Here is a 19,162-nt window from a genome sequence, read left to right as displayed (position 1 = left end):
TCTGCCCAATCACAGGCCAGCTGCTTGCAAACTCCACCCTTGAGTACAGGAAGAACACTTTTGATTGGAAGACGGTTGTGTTTACTACGGTGTGTGGTGCAAATTGGAAAGGCCCACATGTCTAAGGTCCAAAGGAAAGCTCTTTAATGAAAAATGGAAATAAACGGCCAATTCTGATCCTATACTAGTCATTGTCATTACCAGAACCTCATCACAGCAACAGCAATTCTTGAGCAATTTTGCAAGCTGGTGAAAATTTCTAAAGGCTCTAGGTTTTGGTGTGGCTGTGTTCTCATCTAAGTCCCTTGCTATACATACAAGCATAGTGCATTCTCAAAACCCAAATTTGCCTTTGCTTCTATATGCATACAGCTCCATGCAAGACTTCAATGTCTAGGAATCACTGCAACTTTTTACTTGGCTTGAGAAATGAATTCCATGGGCCCAAGAGTAAAATTATTCAGTATTTAGCTCAAGAGGTGTCCAGCAACTCAGTGAGTTTCACAAACCTCTGCCGTAGGGAGCCCAGCAAACAACAAAGTGAATGGGTAGCCATTTCAGGTGCAGAGCTCATTAGCAATTCATGTAATGGAGGAAACAACTAGAATGTAAAATTCAGAATGAAAAGCTAGGCCTCTGGTCAAAGTTTACATGCAATGGTGGATCTTAAGTATGTTTTGCATTCAAAGGGGTAAATTCTGGATCTGAGAAAGACGGCTCTCCCCTGTCTCAACCTAGAAAGCAATCTTCTAAAGAAAGCACAGAGAAATTTAAATGTAAATCTCCTTAATCATCATCCTCACACCCTTATATTCCTGATACTTTTACAAATTTGCTTCACTGAAGCCTCATAAACGTCCAAGCAGCCTTTTCTTAGGTAGCATGGAGAAAGATCAAAGCAAATGAACTCATGCAGCAGAAGCAAAGCCTAAAGGGGCCACAAGTCAACCCATAAAGCTTGCATATTGGGGGGGTGTGCCTAACATCGCTGATCAACAGAAAAATTAATAACAGAAACCTACAATATTACTATTAAATCTCAAGAATTGCGTCCGTCTTTAGAGCGAATAAGATCTGCAGAAGCAAGTTCACCAAGAAAATTTACCTTCTACCTGCTGATCTATCACATTCCGAAAGAATCCTCCTATTTTTCATAGCCTTATCTCAACAGAGAAGCTGGGGCCGCTATCAGAATGAGGAACTCAAGAGGCTTGCTAAAGCTCAAACACAGTATTTTTGCCACCACATAACAAAAATAGCACATCATGGTCCCAAATGCTAGTTAAGTTCTATTACTGAACAACTTTAAAATCACAAAATACACCAAGGCAAGTATTCAAAAGCGACTAAGCCCCAACGCAAAGTTTCAAAACAAAACCTCTCCCAAGGCTGGGGGAGTAGACGAGCTGAGAGCAAAAAAGCACCACCATGCAGCTGCTAAAACAGATCTCAAAGTTATCAAAAACAGTCACACTGCAGCTCCTGTCACCCAAAAGGGCAGAGAGCTGGCCTTTCTGGAGACCGCCAGGCCGAGTCCGGCTCAGACAAGGAGGAAGTAACTGCTAGATAAAAAAAAGCCCCGAGCAGCTCCAACTGCAGCGGCCGTGCTGCTCACCACTGCCCACATTCCCGCCCCACTCGGGACTGCGGGAGGAAAGGAACAGGGCGCAAGTCTCCAGGGAGAGGCTGGGGATTACAGGTCCGCGTCTTCCAGGGGACAGCGGCAGCACCAGCCAAACTCTGAGGAGCCCTGGGGCCCAGGGTTCGAGAGCCTGCTCCGAAGGCGTGTTGGGGGCGAGGGGGGGGGGGGCTGAAAAAGGGTCGCTCAGGAGGCGGGGCCTGCCGGGTGGAGGCAGCAGCTTCTGGAGTCCTGGCCACCCCCCGGGGGAAACCGGGGCGCGCACCCCGACGCGGAAGCCATGCCGGCCAGAACTCGGGGTGCTGAGGAGCCGGTGGGGGGCGCTGAGGAGATCTGGGGGCGCGGAACTGGGTCACCCCTAACCCACCGCCCCCTCACAAAGGCCCCCGGGGAGGCCGCCCGCAGGCCCCGCAGCCCCGGCCTCGAGTGCCCGCCTCGGCCGTCACTCACCGCTAGGTCCTGGGGCACCGCCCCGCTCATGGCCCGCACCGTGCCGGCCCTCCAGGCCCGAGTGCGCAGCACAGGCCCCGGATCTCCTCCCGCCGCTGCCGCCGCCGCCGCCGCGGGCACCGAGGCCGAAGCCGAGGCCGCGGTGTCCGCGAACAGAAGCAGCAGCCGCTTGCCCACTGGGGAGGCCGCTGCGTCCGCCATCGCCAGGGCCGGCCGGACCCGCGCTCCCGCCCGCCGCCTCCCACCACCTTCGCCGCCGAGCGCCCGATCCGCCCGCAAGGCCTCCCTCCGCACCACCCGCGGCCGCGGCTCCCCCCCACCCCCCCAACAGCCACCACCAACCACCGGCGCCGCGCAGCGCCCCCGGTGGCCGGGAGCGGAGCTGCAGCCTGGGCCCCGGCACAGCGCCCCCCGCGCTCCGGAGCGGGGTGGCAGCTCCGGGCCCCTCGGAGCGCTCCGCCCCAACCTCCCCGGGGCCTGCAGTGCCCCCCGCGTTAAGGAGGGGAATTGCAGTTTTGGCAGGGGTGGGGAACTGGGCGGGTCCTGCAGTCCTCCAGGGCACCATCCTAGTCCCAACCTTCCTTTTGGGGGTCCCCTATCTGGAAAGCTTTACCATCCTTGGATGCCAAAGACTTACTGGGGTGGGGGGCTAAGGGGCAAGGTAGGGGCAAGGTACCTAGAGAGTGAATGTTTTGAGCTCAGAAGTTAGCACCCCAATACCATTGATTTCCTATCCTGAAAACATGTACTGCCCTGTCATTGTCTTTTAGGAAACTTCCTCCCTGTTGGCCCATCAGACTGTCTTTTCACTGGCCCATAACATGCTACCACCCCATTCTATACTACCATGACTTCATAGGTATCTTTCCTATTAAACAATGTGTTGTACCCATTGGATGAAATAATGCTACTCTTTCACTGGCTGAAGGCCAATGAGCTTCCAACATTTTGGTATTCTGACTTAAACCCACTGAGCCTCTTCCCCTTCCAAGTCTGCCAATGTTATTAAGTCCACGTGTTTCTCAACTTTTAGGGGAATTGGAAAGAAACAAACAGTAGAGATTATTTTACTTGGTTCAGTAGTAGCACCTCATCTTACCATGGAAATAGTGGGACTAGGGACAGAGAAAACCCCACCACTTCAATCTGAATTCTCATTAAATGTGGAAGATTGATAGCTTCTGTTAGAAAACGGGCTGTAGTGGAGAGAGAGCGGAATTTTTTGCTTAGGTTGTTTTCACACCAGGCAATGGGAAACTTCAATCTTTAACGTTGGTGATGTCAGAGACCAGCACAGGTTCCATGGTCTTATGGATGCAGAGACTGAGTATACAAACCAGGAAGATAAAGGGGTCTAGTAACAATCCATGATTGTTACCCTAAAAGCAGCTATTTCTTTCACAGATCTGCCCTACAGATAGGAAAGAGCAGTAACTGGTTCTTTCTCGATGACAAATGTGCCTATCCAGTCATCTGTCCATAATCTTATCTTTACCCTCGACCTACTTGGCTTGTAGTACAAAATACCTAGGAAAGTGAGTCTAGAACTAACCCTGTAGAGAACCAAGGAAACATTTCCTTGGAACTTCCATTTCCCATACCCAACCTGAGGCCTAAGAATATTTTCCTGGGCCAAGAGACACCCCTTAAAGCACATGGCCCTCCAGTTGTAGTTAGTAGGAGGGGAACAAGGGGGAATCCATATAAGATCTAGCCACCTTGCAGCTTTCCTATCAAAATTCTCCACTGGAATTTTCTCCTATGTGGAGCTCTAATTACTACCCTAGTGTTCAGAGCTGGCTTCTCACAGCTTCAGAAGTAAAAATGTGCCTAAACTCAGGGCCAGGAAGGCAAAGATGGAAAATTCATTCAACAAATATGGCAAGCACTTTTCATGTGCCAGTAACTTCTCAGAGTGCTGGGGACACAACACTAAATGTGAAAAACTCCTTGCCCTCAGGTAGTTTATATTCTTTCCCGCATTAGCAGGACTTTAGGAATGGTAAAGGAAATCACATTGGGCTTATAGCAAATAAACAGTAGGAAAAAAACAACAAAAAAATTGAACAGAAAGGAAAATGGTTGGCGGGAGTTATATGTGATGTTCAAATTTTACCCCTGCTGAAACAGCAGATGAAATAAAAGTTTTGAAGAAAAAACCTGTAACGGTGAGCTTCTGTAACTACATGCCATTGCCCCACCCACCTAAGCCCCTCCCTTTGTTTCTAGAGCAGGTGACAACTCCCACTCCTTTAAGAGTGTATTTTCATCCCCTCAAAGGTTTTTGTCCACCTGGACCCACTTTCCCCTCCTGCCTCAATCCCCACCCTAACATCCCCATAACCTCCTTGCCTCCCCTGACCTTCCACTCTTTCCCATCCAGGTGTTGAACCAGGTGGTCCCCACTCCCCTCCTGCACCACGAACACACAAATACACAAAAGTTTCCTGCTCCAGGTAGTCAGGCCGATCCTGCCCACTCACACACTTCATTGGTATTCAATGATGAGTGCCACCAATTTGAAGCAGGAAACTGGGACGAAGGCTAAGCAACTTGACTCTTCTTGCTGCCTGGCAAGTCAGCACCAAATTGGTAAAGAAAGGCTATGCCTTAGGGACAGAGGCTCCTGCCTGGATCTCTAAGCAACTACAGCTCACCCACACACATTGGAAGAATGCTAACGTAGGGAGAAGAAAGGGTGTAATAGAAAGGTCTAAAGAAAGTGAGCCACACAGCTTCTTTCAGCAAATGAACATTCCAAATTGAAGCATTAGGGAAAAATACCATCTTCTAGGGCAAAAGAGAAGCTCTGCTTGGTAGGATTTTACAAAAGCATTATTTTTAGGATGCAGAAATTGCCTAGGTCTTTGGGATCTGAATTCTGATGACTAAATCTCTACCTCTCCAGTATATAACATGTGAAAACTTAAAAAAAAAAAAAAAAAAGAGAGAGAGAGAGAGATTCCTGCTCTGGCCAGGCAGCTCAGTTGGTTAGAGCATCATCTCAATACACCAAGGTTTTAGATTCGATCCCTGGTCAGGGAACAAATAAGAACCCACCAATGAATGCATAAATGGAACAATAAATTGATGTTTCTATTTAAAAATCAATAACTTAAAAAAAATTTTTTTAAAGATACCTGGTCAAGTCTACCATCCTGCCTTCTCCCACTTCCCAAAGCCTACATACCAGTCTAGACAAGTCTCTGCCTGCACCGTCAAGCATTCTCAGGGAGCAGGAATATATTAACACATCACTTCAACCTGGTGAAAGTGAGAGAACAGTAGAGCCCTGAGTGATGTGGCTCAGTAGGCTGGGTGACATCCCTGCAAACCAAAAAGTCGCTGGTTCAATTCCCAGTCAGGGTACATGCCTGGGTTGCAGGCTAGGTCCCCAGTTGGCAGTGTGTGAGAGGCAATCTATCAATGTTTCTCTCCCTCTTTCTCCCTCCCTTCCCATTCTCTTTAAAAACAAATAAATAAAAAAATCTTTAAACAAACAAACCAAAAACAGCAGAGGAGACTGGTGTAAATAAATATCAGGGTAACACAGACCAAATCAGATTACTGCAAATATCCAAGGCCTTAACAGGAGCCTGGGTCTCAAGGATGTGACTGCTGCGGCCCCAAAGCCTAGAGACCAGTTACTGCCCTCGAAGGGCAGAGGCCCAACCACAGCACAGAGGAAGGGGCTGGAAGAGTTAGGTGGCCCTCTCCCTGCTTTCTCCTTGCCTTTCTTTGTGGAGAAAGGAAGAAGACACTGTAGAACACAAAGTTGCTTGGGAAAATGGATTATTCTAATAAAACTTTATTTTTTCAAACACAGCCACAGAGGCAGGACCTCATGTTTAACACACACACAGACTTATGGATTTTTTTTAATATAAAACAAAGTTTACGAAAATTTTTTTCCACTTTTTGTATTTGTAATCCCATTAGCACAGGGACTTTGGCAGCAGGTGGGAGTGAAGGGCAGCTGGAGCTGCCACTGGGCAGTCACTGGGCACAGGAGGAGAGCACCAGCCTGGGAGTGGCTTAACTCACACACGCAGGAATACTCACCTACTGGTCAGCCACACCACACACACAACACAGATGCAGATATCTACCCAGTGTCAACCACAGCCCTGTAGAGGTGCGCTCCACTCTGGGTAAGCCCAATATGTGAAAATCCAAATAGTCAAACAGCTAAAGTAGAGGGAGGTTGCTTGCTTTACAAAAGAAGCAATTACAGGCTGCTTTTAAATGGTCAGCAGTCCAAATGCATCGAAGGTCAGAGGGTGAGGGGAAAAAGGTCCCAACTGTAAAGAGGGAAAGAAAGAGATGAAGCCCTTCAACCCTGCCTCAGTTACCCACATGTGCTTGCATCTACTTAGAGAGTGAGAGGCAGGTTGTATACAGCCTAGGCAATCTGATAAGAAAAAAAGGCCAGCTCAGAATCAATGTGAAGAGCCCTCTCCAGCCCCAATACTAAATCTATCTAGGGGAGGGGAGTGGGCCTGAGGAAAAGACCACTGGCTGAGGTCACAGCACTTAAAAGACCCTGCAGTACCCCCAAACAGAATCCTTTGCAGAGCCAGTAGTGCTTATGGATTATAAGCCTGGTTCCAGAACTAGTTAGAAAAAAAAGAAAAACTTGGTACCCTCCTTCTGACTCCTTGAAAAATCTCACTGTCCTGTGAAAACTCAAGATCCTGGGGGTATCATGATGCTCTACTGTTAAGGAGCAACTGCCTTCCTTCCCTAAGGCTACGCAAACACACCTTTCCTCAAGTATACTCCCATGCACGCACACACACTCTCTCACACAATTTCTCCTAGGAGGCTGAGTGAAACCCCCCACCCTGGCCAAATTCTAAGACACAAGTGCCCTTTGAAGCAAAGGGGCTAGTGAAATTCCCCGAGCTGGGGTCAGCAGACCCCTTCCTTCCCTGCCCACTGCTTTCTCGGTGGCAGGGATACTCACACTCAGGGCCGCCATGGGAAGGGTCTGCTCTGGGGCTGTCCCTCCCGCCACCAGCTCTGTTTATCTTGTCCCGGACAGTCTCTCGGCATGGTCGAGCTTCCTGGAGCGAGAAGATTTCCGGCTGCCCTGAGTCGGAGCCCTCAACTCACCCCCATTCCCAGGCTGGGTCCCCAGACTTGGGGCCTTGACACTTGTTAGTAGCCATAAGAGAGTCAGTCTGTGTGGCCCCAGGAAGCAGCCTCTCAGTTTTAGTTCTCCTCAATCAGATTCAAGTCCAGGTCCCCAAAGTCCTGCTGGCACAGTGTCCTCTTGCTCAGCGCCTGCCGCCCCCACCGCACGGACCCTTCCTCCTCTTCTTCGCTCTCACTCAGCACCTGGGAGGAACCCCCAATGGGGCTACAGGAAGCAGAGAGGGGCGGGGGGCTGCAGGCCATGAACCACGGCGGAGAGATGCTGCTGCCTTCCCGGGCTGTTTCTTGGAGACAGACACCTCCTGAGTATGGTTTCTGTTAAACAAACAACAAAGTTAAGAAGGCAAGGGAAGATACTAACATCACAGAGCACCCTGGTTCAAACTGTATTTCAAAGTGTTCCTAGTTGCCATTGAAGGCAGGAGTCCCAGGCTTTAGGGTGACGTTTATGAACCCCCTGATAAAATTTGAAAAATTCAGTGTACATGTACATTTCTTTGAGGAAAGAGCCCATAGTTTCTATCAAATTCAAGATTAGAAGCTCATTTATAAGCTTGACGTGGGCAGGAATATCATCTGCCTATTTCACTACTATACTGCCAGGGCCTAGTTAGAGCCTGGTACATAGCAGGTATTCAGTAAATGTTTGCTGACTGGTTGGATGGATGACTCTGCAAGTAAGTGTTTAAGTTCTCAGACAGGTTTGTGACCCAGTGGTCTAGAAGGAATATGAAAAAGTGGGCAAGTCCATAAGACAACTGCACTCACACTGGGAAGTCAAAAACATTTGCTGAACAGATGAATGTTGCAGCAGCCTGTTTTAAACTCTCCCAGACACACTTAAAGCAGTGAGGGCAAGTGGCAAAACCAGCCTTGAGCACGAGGCAGGGTGGGGCAAAGATAATGGCACTTAATGGCTTATGCATTCTGAGGGAGGAGGGAAAGTGCCTCTAGCAAGAAAATCTTGGGTCCCTGTTGGAAAGTTTAACATGGGTCTCACTCCCGTTTCTTTGGAACCCCCAGGGCTGAGAAGTTTCACAGAACATGGGACTTCAGAATTCAGTGCTAAAACCAAGACAGTCCTGGGCAAACTGGGATGGTAGATCACCCTAGTGAAAGTTTGGATGGAAAGGAGCTCCAGGGGTGGCCCTGCCAAGAAAGCATGGGACTAGGGCAGCCCAAAAGTGAAAGAACGGAGTCTCTCTGCTCCCATTCAAACTTCCTTAGTCTGGCCGGTCCCACCTGATTCATCTTGTCAAAGTCCAAGGAAGGTCGCAGCCGACGGGAGTCCTCCTCGTGGCGCCGCTTCACTCCAGCTTTTCGGGCATCCAGATCACAAGGCTGTGAGCGGCTTCGGGGAAGGTTCCGGAGGCCTCTAGGTCGCCAGGGCAGCTCTGGGGAGGACGCAGGGGAGCTCCGGGCAGAGGGCAAGAAGCGGCTTGCCTGTGGGCCCAGGCTGGGTGACAAGGAAAAGCGGCGCTGGGGTGGGCAAGGTGATAGGGATTCAGCATCACTCTCCCAGGAGCCACTTTGGGGGGAGGCAGCGCAGGGTCGAGAGGAATCTTGGGCCAGGGCCAGGCTGAAGAAAGGGGGACTGCAGGGTCTGTGGGCTGGGGCACATTGAGAAGAGGCACTGGGAGCTTGGAGGAACCTGAGGCTGGAGACCCGCTTCGGGGGGCTCTGGTGAGGCACCTGCGGCCCACCCCCTCCACCACTGCCTCGGTGCTTGATGGGAGTCCACAGCTTGGAGGGGGCAGGCCGCCACACTGGCTGCCAGCGAGACAGGTCCACGGGCACTGAGAGTGAGCGGCAGTGCCTCTTGGATGGAGGAGCAGGGGGCACAGGAAGCTTCTCTGGGTCAGGGGGCTCAGGGCTTAGGACTTGGGAGAGGGGCTGCTCTGGTGGGGAACTTCCCCGGCTGGGTGGTCTGAGGTGCAGGCTCAAGCCTGAAGGGTGGTAGCTGAGGTTGAGGCTGTCCTGGAACTCTGCACAGGAACAGCGGGGCAGGCCCCTCCAGGAAGCACCTTCTGGAAGGCATTCATAATAAAAATAGTATTAATGATAGTTGATATACTTCTAAGAGCTTACTATGTGCTCCACAATGTAACTGAGCACTTTATGTGAGGTTTCCCAAAAACCTCATGAAGTAGGTACCATTATTATGCCCATTTCACAGATGACAAAAGTGTAGTAATTTGCCCAAAGTCATGCAGCAATCAAATGACCAAAGCAGGATTCAAACCCAGGTCTGTCTGATTCTAAGGCTAGGTTTTTTAACCACTATGCTATTCTGCCTCCATTAGGAGGAACCATGTGAAACTGAAAATATACTCATGTAGTGCCTTGCCGCTCCCTCTCAAAGGTAAAACAATAGAAATACACGTGTGTGCGCAGTGTGCCCTGCTCATCCCTCACTCCACTCAACCTACTTCACTCCCCAACCCCACAGCCCCACGTTGTGAAAAGAAGGCCTATGTTCTCCCTTCCTTAGCCTTTCCGCTTTCCCATGTATCAAAAGCACCAAGAGTTAGGTTTGTCAAGTAGTAAGGTAATCAAGCAAGTAAAAACAGATCACTTTTATTCCTAGGGAGGGCAAAAAGGATGCAAAAGCCCTTTGACGGTAGAACCATGCTTGGGTACATTGATTCCCCTCCCCTAGGTCTGCTCTGAAATCTGAACAGATTGGGAGACTGAGCAGTGGAAGAAGTGGACTGAAAATAATTCTCACTGCATTCTAACCAAAACCCTGACTTTTAGGAGGCAGCTCATTAAGAGACAAAAGGCCTACTCCAGGTTCCTCTGGCTAGCTGACTGTAATTCTGCAGGGGCTAGATATTTGGAACAACTAGTAAGTATATGAAGTCATACTTGATGATGGAAGAAATCTACACTTCACATTTCTGGTCAACAGTTCTGCCCCCTGCTGACCTCTATGAGGGCAGGGACCGCGTGTCCTGTTCTGTAGGTACTGCACAATCCCTGGCTCTCAGCAAGTATTTAACAAATCCGAGGAAGAATGAAGATGCTTTGGACAACTGACCTCCCTTGCCATGTATCCCAGAAAAGGGAATGAGCTGCACAGCAGCCTAGCAGCACGGGCCAGAGTTCTGGCTGTACAACAGCGACACCTCTGCCCAGATGCCCCCATGATCACAGGCCCTATACTGAATAATTCATAATCTAGGAATTTAAACCTCAGACACATTTTCACACGTGCAAAATGACACAGGTACAAGGCTGTTCGCTATGGTTTTGTTGGAAATAACCTAATATGCATTAATAGATGATTAAACTATGGTCCATCCCTACAATGCAGTAACATAGAGCTACATAAAACCCGGAAATGCTCAACATTACATAACGATATGTATAATAGAGACAGTGCCAATCTCAGGAGGTGACCCTGGCAAGAAAGTTGTGGAGATAGGATACCTAGTCCCAGGCACTGGAAACCCATGAAAGAAGTATGTGGGTGGAAGCATGGGCATACACACACAGAGGCAAACACACGATACCTTACCAGACACAAGCTGGAAAGGGTTCCCACAGTTGGAGATGTCTGCATGATCAGGCAAAGGCTAAGAGAGAGAATATCCATCATGATTCAGGTTCAGGATACAGATCTCTGAGAAGCCCTGTTCAGCTCACCCCTGAAATTCCTGGGCTATAGGGATGTTAGGGACTCCTAAGTGTTCTCTTCTTCTGGTCTTCTCTAAGTTAGTGAGTAAAATAATGCACACCTTTTACTATCTCAAACCCTTCTCCACCCAAGTTTTGGTGTCCCTTCTCTATCAGTGGAAAAATCCCTGCCCCTTTCCTTTTGGACTGGGTTTTTTGAGCTTTTAGTGGACTCTTCCAGTACAAGTACCATGACTCATATAGCACAGGACAAGGGTGAAATAGTACCAACAAAGAGCCTCTGAAAAAAGGGGGAGGGGTCGTGGAGAAGCAGGAAGACTGGTCTTTTACCAGACTGATGCTGAAGCGTGTGCATTTCAGCTCATCCAGAGTCTGCTTCTGTAGCTGCTCAGTGATCAGGGTTATCATGATTCTCCCCAGGATCTGACTTGCACACTTTGGAGCAAATGATGGATGTCTTCCCTGTTGTTCTTCCACACCTCACTCGTGAGCCGTCTTCTGCCACTGCAGCACCATTCTAGCACCATTGGGACTTCCCTCTCCAGTCATGCCTGCTGAGTCTGCCAATTACAGAGGGACCAGCCCCAAGTGATATTAGAGAAGTACCTGGTCCAGAGATGGAAAATGCATGGCACACATACCACAGCATCCTTACGCCAGGCCTCTGGCAGACATCAGTAGAGATCACAGCTCTTTCCTGCTAAACCTACACATAGCCTCAAACACATTCTAAGTCTCACAGTCCAGATATCCAGTAAAATGACCTGCAGTTGGCAAGCAAGTTGAAACCTATTTGCCACTCCTAACCTGGGTCATGCTCTGCTGTCTACCTGGAACACTAGCACCACTTAGAAAACAGCTCAAGTGAGAGAGAGGGATGACCAAACGGTTACTTCCATTCTCATTAGCTTAATATTTTCTTTATCTTCCAGTGAGAAGCAAAGAGAGGTACCCTTTTCCTAAATTACAGAAATAATAATAGGGAACAGGGAGGAGCAATGGTTATAGGAGTGACCTTCTACTTCAGACAAGAATAAACAAGGTTTTAAATTCTTCCTAGCCCGACAAGCTGGTATGTTACTGTTTTCCAACAGAGGCTGCATATATTCTCTTATAAAATGAGAAGAGGATAAGGAAATGATACCAGTGTAATTCCAATTACATTTCAACTCTATAGATGTTAAAAACAACAACTCTATGACTTTATTCAACTAAGTTTTTAGCCTGATCTGACTCAAAGACCATGAATACAATTAATCAAGACTCTTTCTCAGGTCAATTTTGGTAGAAACACACTAACTCTACCAGAGAACAGGCTTTAAGGCCACATAATTGCCTGAGGGGCCTTACTTAAGGGAGGAGGGGAGGTTAACCTCTGTGTCTCCTTACTATTTTATTCCCAGAAATGACCAGCAGGCAGACAGCTCACCAGAGGGTATCTGTAGCATTTGCTAGTAGAGAGAACAAACTATCAAGAAACCTAAATCCAGAGCCAACTTGCTGAGGCAGTTTCAGCAAATCACTTAACCCTTATGTGTCTCAGTTTACCCATGGAGAACAGGGTGAATAATCTTAATCTGTCACATATAGCATAGCACACAATACCAAAATGTAAAAAGTGTACCATCTGGCCCATACAAAACAGGAGTCCACACAGGCTGTTTCTCCACTCCGTTTGTCGTGCTACAAAGCCTCAGAATGCCACAAGTGATGATATCATTAAGATAAAGGCAACAGGGTTTATGAATTTGGTTAGATATCAACTTCCATCGCCTGAAACCCAAGAGAAGCCCAAAAGGGCTCTTCTATGACCTTGGGGGTAAGATCACTTTCTCCTTTTACAAAAAAGAGAAATCATCCCTACCCAATTCCCACCTCAGAGGGAGGCAAGCCACACAGAAGAGCAAAGAACTACACGTGGATATACTTAAGAGTTTTTTGGAAAAAAGGTGTGGGAGAAGTCAGTCATCATTATAGTTAACTATCATTTTCATGTATAATTATTACAACCCTGAACAAAGTTCCAGCTTCCTGAGAGCTCCCTTCAGCTGCTTCCCCTATGTTCTTGTGGGAGAAGCTAAAGCTTATATCACTTCTGCTCTTGGTTTCTTAACTCTACCCTCAAAGATCAACCAGAGAGGGAACCTAAATGCTGGCTTTTACGCCAGAGACCCCAGGCTTCAGGCTGACCAGTCATGAGGAGCAAAGAATGAAGCAAAACTCTTTCAAGCTTTTCATGAGATATTTGGCCAAACAGCAAACTCCCAGCCCTCTCTGGGATCTAGTGAAGAGAGTGATTTCGTATTTTTCTGCATTTTAATTGTTGGGATGTGGCCACACACGGCGGTAATTGGAACAATGCAACTACCACCACGCAACTGATACTCAGCCTGAGTTTCCTAAAACAGGCCAGGCTGAGAGGGGGAACAGAACGGAAGCCATAAGGAATCAAACCAGGACACAAAAGAAGGCAAACCAGCTCTGCGAGGGGCCTCCTCTTTCTCAGGCAGGCATAGAAAAAAGTGCAAGAAGCCCTCTCTTGCCGCCTTCCTTCCCCTTCCATTTTGTGTATTTGGGAGGCAGAGAGCCCTGGACGTTCACTAAACAAGTTAAAACTTCTCAGCTTAACTGGCACGGGGCTCAGCCTTGCACAGGGCAGCAGGCCGCTAAGGCCCTCCCCACAACCCCACCAGGCCCAACTCTCAATCTAGGCTTTCCCTCCACCATCGGCCCTCTGAAATAAAGGTTGGACCCTCACCCCATCTCCTATTGGATGGCAGTAACCCCAGACATTCGGGTTTCAGGGATGCTGAGGTTGTACTGAAACCTGGAGAATCTAGGATCAAGTCAGGCTAAGGGGGAGGAGAGTCACCAATCCCTGGGGACCTTCCCCCAGGTCCCAGCCCCACATCTCTGGGGGAGACTGAAGGAAAACATGAGGGAAGCAGGGAGGTGCAAGAACTGGTAAGTGGGGACCTGATTGCTCGTCCCCCATATGGCTCTGGTGGGGACAGGGGTGACAAGTGGGGAGAACCCCTCCCCCCACTCGGATGAAGAAGCAAAAGGCTAGGCCCCCTCCAGTCTTCAACCTCTCCCTCGGTTGCCCTGGCTGTCCCCGCGGGGTGGGGCATGGGGCGTCCGCTGGCCCCCGGTGGGGGGGCGCCAGGGCTCGCTCAGGGGGCTCGTTGCTCCCCTCTTCCCAATTAGCTTCCATCATCTGGCCTCGGAAGCGAACTCAGGACACAGGGAATGGAGGGGGTATGGGACTTAGCACTCAGCCACCCCCTCCCCCACCGGGTCCCGTGCTCTCCCCGCGGAGGCGGACAGCGAGGCCCAGCCGCGCGGGCTGCCGGGCTGGGGAAAGGTAAAGAGGGAAGGAGGGAGGGGAGGGTGAGGTGCCCACCCCGAGGCCCCAGAACCACCTGCCTTCCGCCACCTACCGCGGCTCCTTCAGCTCCCAGGGCCGCGGCCGGAGCAGCTCTGAGCGCTCGGTTCGCCCCACGGTGCCCTTAAAAGGCGCCGGCGCGAACCAATGGGTCTCTCAGGAGAGTGGGGGAACCTCTCTGGTTCACAGAGTCCCCCTGAACCGTCCGCGAAAGCTCTAGACTTCCGATTTTTCTCTATCAAACTCTTTCTTAGATAATGCTGTCGGAAAGGAGCCCGGCTCTTTGGTTTAAGGATGAGGGCGGTTTCCTCACTATTGAGTCACCCCCTCCAAAATATTGCGGAAGGTGGACGGGCCCAGTTAGAGGAATATCAGGAAACCCGCGGGGGAGGCAGTGTCAGACGAAGGTAAACAAAGCCGCCGCCTCCGCCCTGCATTTCTACACTGGCCCAAGTACAGCCCTCTAATAGTTTCGGGCCGTGTAATAGCTTTAGCCAAGGTCCCTCTCACCTGCTCTCCGGTCCCACCTTCTGCCGCCGTCTCTCTAAAGGAATCCCCCTTCCCCCAGCAGAGGACCTGTCCGCGGCGCAGAGGCTTCTGGGAAATGTAGTCCCAGCGCCGATTAGGGCCTGCTCTGAGTCCCAGGAGCCCTTATTCCAGCGGCCGGATCGGCTCGAACCTTTATAAATCCAGTACTTACAACAGTTGGGGTGCTGTTCCCATTTGGTTTTGTAATTAGCCCTCACCCAAAACACTTTGTAAAGCTGAGGAGGGCCCAGAGCTGTTCACTCCTTCTCCTCCCTCTACGCACCGCCCCCCCCCAACAGGATGAGGTAATGGGATTGTGATTATGACATCATAGGCGGTTCAGTAGCTCGCGTGGGGGGTGGAAGGGGGGAGTACGGTGGTTACAGCTGGACTACTTTCCTTAAGACCCGGAGGGAGAAAACAGGCTGATGGAGAAAATATGTTGATGGTGCTGTATTTCCTCTTCAGGTAGAATAAATCACCTTTTATTAAATCACCATCATTGCCACCACCTCCCACCTCAGCCAAAGTTTAAGTCCTTTTTGAAGAGACTGAATATGCACGTAGACGTTAGTAGATGAAGAGGTTGGGGAACAGCTGGATGGTTTCTGGTTCTTATGTAAATTTGAGTCTCATCTACCAAAGAAGGTTTAGAGAGATAGGCAAAACATGGAAAAGGAGAGGTTTTAAACAAACAATGCCTTTCTTTGTGTTGTGATCTCTTTGTAGGGCAGAATTTTAGATTCATTTTTTAATCATTTGGAAAGTAGCAGTCATGCAAGTAAATCCTCACTACTAAGCAACAAGTCCCCTGAAAGATATGTCTTCCCTAAATATTTTGTTCCCCACTCAGGTCTGGGACAGATAAGTAACTGTGATTAGTTAGAAAGTAGAACCAGCGCGTGTCATCTTCACAGAGCCAAGGAAGGGAGGAGTCAGGAGCCACCAAGTCTGCAAACTGGAACAGAAAAGGGAAAGTTAGGTACTTCTCAAGAAAATGGGGTGAAGGGAAGATGTACTTCACATTTCTTTGCCCTGCACATTTCCTCCTGGCAAAAGACCCGGCAGGGGCCATAAAGATGCGGAGACATGGTTTCCAATAATTGCTATTGTGGAGCACTTACTATGTGTCAGGCATACTTTAAATATGTATTCTCATTTTTTGCTTACAAAATTTCCTTATTTGACAGATGAAATGGCTGGAGAGGTTAAGTGACTTCCCATGTTGTAGACAAAGGTAATATTAAAAAAGCAGCCTGAGGTTCTAAAACCCTAGGTCTTCACCACTGGATGGTCCTCCTTTTTATTATTAACCATACTTACTAAAGTTAGATGATTAAGTATGAGAGGTTGTTAGCATTGCCTCATTTGCAAAACATTGAAAGAAACTGAGAGTTAAAAAATAAACCCTGCATGTCAGGTTTCAAGCTTCACTTCAAAAGAAGATTTTGCCTCTTTCATCAAGTATAAAATAGCCCCCAGTGAAGTTCAACTCCCCACTTTGCAAACTGTAATTAAATGTTCTTATGATGCCACTTTTAGTTCTCAAATTGGTTGGGGTTTTTTGTTTTTGTTTTTGGTTTTTTTTACTCACATCATGCTATTTTTTCCTGCTGCTGTATTTTCCTTCTTTTGTTCTTGGAATACTACCTTGAACCCCATCTTAATTGTGACCTCATAGACCAGATCCCATCTCTGTCTGACCCTACACTTAGCAACAACTCCTCTAAAAGATACCTGTTTTCCCTAAGTATTTTGTATCCCACTCAAGTCTGGGACAGATAAGTAACTGTGATTAGTTAGAAAGTAGAACCAGTGGTGGGGATCTTCAGCGCCAGGGAAGGGAGGAATTTCAGCAGAGGGTACTACCTGGCCTCCCTTCCGATCTCCATCCAGATTCTCTGACAGTTCCAGGGGCCGGAGCCAGTGATCCAGGAGGTCATCCAAAGGGTTGGAATCCATTGGTTCTAAGAGACTCTCCATTCCTTGCCTAGGAAGGCTGCAGAGTTAGAGGAACATGAACCTCATTCAGACTCTCCCTTTTCAGCCAGTAAAAGTTAAAACTCTGCAAAATGGGGAGAGGTAGGGCTCAGTCCACCACTCAAGAAAGGAACTAAGATTAGTGTACATACCTCTCAGCCCCCCTGCCCTGCAGAGGCTGGCTGGGGGGGGTCCCAGGAATGTAGGGCTCTTCTCCACTGCCTGATCTGGGCATCCCAGGAGCGGCGGCTGTACCTTCTGTTTTTGTTTGGTGTTTGAGGATGAAGTCCTGGCTGTCGTTGTGTCCTGGCAACAACAAATATGAGTCATACTGAGGTCAAGGTGAAAGGGCATAGCTCACTGCTTATCACAGTGAATCAGGGCGCTCATTAAGGATTCTCTGGGAATAAGGTATGATCAATGCCCTCAGTCCAACAGAAGAAACAAACCTTCAAATCAGATTAAACATCAAACTACCTAACTCCCCAATATTCTTTCATCTGGGAAGGGTAAATTAAATATTCCAATTCTCTCAGAAGTCAAAATACATATAAAAGACAGCATTTGGCATCCCTTTTTAAACACGTCCTACCTTTTCATACATTTACTTTGTATGTATGCATGTAAACCTACAGGCAAATATATTGCAGTTAGCCAAGTCAGCTGGAGGCATGAGGTAAAAATAGTTGGAAAGAAAAAAAACTTTATTAGCAAACATGGATAGAGGGTTTTTGTTTTTTTAAGATAGATTTTTTTTAAAAAAGTGTTATGTATGACTTGTACCATTTGAAAAAAAATCTTGGAAAATTAACCTCAGGGCTAGATTGCAGGAGAATTTGTTTTTGTAATGCTGCAAGTGTGTGAGACCACTCAGATTCTAGTATATTTTTATCATCTGACATTGAACCAAAGCCACTTGACTGACAGTCCTGTTGTTACTATCCACAAATGCACTCACTTGGGGATCTGCTGCAGAAAGCACTGGTAACCAGGTGTGTGCTTGCCATAATCTATCTGCTTTTGCCGCCGCTGTAGGACAATTTCATCTGTCTCTACCTCCCATCTGCGGGGAAGTATATAGTGGTCACATGAAATGTGAATATAGTTACCAAAGCAGAAACCAACTCATCCCACACTCCGTTAATCCCCAGCTTGATTTTCAAACTCACCTGGCATGGCAGGGCTCCGTGCTGACTCCCACACTCACCATCTCTATCCCAGAGGGCAAAGACTCTTCACACAGCTCCTTCCTGGGGAAGCAGATACTACAGAGGAAAAGGGTATTAGGTCAATACCCAGCTAGCTAAACTGCACCTTTCAGCCACTACCACCACCAAGATCCTGACATCAGCTAAACGTTGTATTTCTGACTTACTGTTTCTCAAAGAGAAAGGTTGCATTTCTGATTTGTTTCTCAAAGTGTAGTCTACAAGCCTTGGTAGCATCTAGGGACCTTGATAATTCCTGGGCCCCATTCTAGACCTATTGAATCATCATTTGGGGGGCCTATATTTTAAAGAGCTTCCAAGGTTATTTTAAACATTTTTTTATTACGGAAAATTTCAAATATACAGAGAAGTAAAGAGATTAGCATATTTTGCTACTCAAATATAGTACTCAAAGCATCAGCTGGGAGCTTTTTAGAAGTAAAGAATCTTGGGCCCCAAGCCAGACCTACTGAATCATAATCTGCATTTTAACAAGATCCCCAGGTGATTTTAGTATGCAGATTAAATTTTGAGAGCACTGATAAAATAGACCCCCAGTTACCCATCTCCCAATATTCAAGGTCAATCTTGTTTCATCTATACCCGCCACCACTCTACAGGATTACTTAAAAGCAAGTCCCCCAAATTAGGAATAAATTCTTAATATCACCTAATGTCCAAATTTCCATAAACAACCAAATTTTGAGATCCTTTGGATTGTGATAAGGATTATGCCAAGAGATAATTCAGCTCCCCTGCTTTCCCTGAAAAGGAATTTCCTTTACTCACATAACCTAGAGTCTTAGAAATGCTGCGCACTAAAATGGAGATCTTAACTAGAAAAGCTCTTGGAAGGGACCAATGCCGCTTAGCATAAATACACACACCTGCCACGCCCCAGCATCTGCCACACCCAAGGCAAATGTTCCATCTCCAGCGGAAGGCTAGCTAACTAAGAGGGAAAAGTCTGTATAATACACGAGAAAGAACCAAGGAAAAAGAAACGTCTAAAACAAGCTAGTATCCAGGCTAATTCCTCCAGGTACTAAGTTAGCACAGGACGTCCCTAGCGAGGCGCAACTTAAATCTCCCGGGGTCGAGGGGCAGAGCAAAGGGAAGGATCAGGGTGGGTGAGGCGATTGGCTATAGGGAAAACCAATGGTGTAAGAGGGTTGT

At 48.1% G+C, this 19,162-nt stretch overlaps 3 protein-coding genes across 4 annotated transcripts in view; all 3 read right to left on the bottom strand.

Annotated features, from left to right (window-relative positions):
* The window catches only part of KDM3B (lysine demethylase 3B), a 54,006-nt gene extending 51,524 nt beyond the window's left edge, over positions 1-2,482 (bottom strand). The window contains exon 1 of the mRNA XM_053912524.1: positions 2,090-2,482. Coding sequence (XP_053768499.1) covers positions 2,090-2,290 — 201 coding nt within the window. The 5' untranslated portion in view covers positions 2,291-2,482. The remainder of the gene's footprint in view (positions 1-2,089) is intronic.
* Positions 2,483-5,881: 3,399 nt separating this feature from the next.
* Positions 5,882-15,034, bottom strand: FAM53C (family with sequence similarity 53 member C). Of its 2 annotated transcripts, none has more exons than XM_045183957.2 (5): positions 14,781-15,034; positions 11,216-11,445; positions 10,767-10,824; positions 8,489-9,273; positions 5,882-7,561 (listed from the first exon to the last, which is right to left on the bottom strand). In XM_045183957.2, exons 2-5 carry the CDS (start codon positions 11,291-11,293, stop codon positions 7,304-7,306), a joined length of 1,179 nt encoding a protein of 392 aa, XP_045039892.1. In that variant the 5' UTR covers positions 11,294-11,445; positions 14,781-15,034; the 3' UTR covers positions 5,882-7,303. The 2 variants fall into 2 exon arrangements, with proteins under 2 accessions (XP_045039892.1, XP_024431033.1); XM_024575265.4 differs by lacking the exon at positions 14,781-15,034 and adding an exon at positions 14,326-14,531.
* Positions 15,035-15,327: 293 nt separating this feature from the next.
* On the bottom strand, positions 15,328-19,019 carry LOC112318037 (oocyte-specific histone RNA stem-loop-binding protein 2-like). The gene is given in 7 exon segments (XM_045183958.2): positions 15,328-15,756; positions 16,668-16,788; positions 16,931-16,968; positions 16,970-17,084; positions 17,737-17,841; positions 17,948-18,043; positions 18,874-19,019. Coding segments are annotated over 7 exon segments (648 nt in total). The 5' UTR covers positions 18,918-19,019; the 3' UTR covers positions 15,328-15,627.
* Positions 19,020-19,162: the final 143 nt, after the last annotated feature.

This window comes from Desmodus rotundus, chromosome 10, assembly GCF_022682495.2.
Source record: "Desmodus rotundus isolate HL8 chromosome 10, HLdesRot8A.1, whole genome shotgun sequence".
In the NCBI taxonomy this organism is placed as follows: domain Eukaryota; kingdom Metazoa; phylum Chordata; class Mammalia; order Chiroptera; family Phyllostomidae; genus Desmodus; species Desmodus rotundus.
Note: the sequence above shows the minus strand (reverse complement) of the source record. Positions and strands in the feature narration are given on the sequence as shown.

Excerpts from the sequence above, each read along its gene's own strand:
- FAM53C (XM_045183957.2), bottom strand. The coding sequence starts at position 11,293 with ATGATAACCCTGATCACTGAGCAGCTACAGAAGCAGACTCTGGATGAG. Across the intron at positions 9,274-10,766 it reads CCCTTTCCAGCTTGTGTCTG|AAGGTGCTTCCTGGAGGGGC; the intron begins GTAAGGTATCGT and ends AATGCCTTCCAG. Across the intron at positions 7,562-8,488 it reads ACTTTGACAAGATGAATCAG|AAACCATACTCAGGAGGTGT; the intron begins GTGGGACCGGCC and ends TTTGTTTAACAG.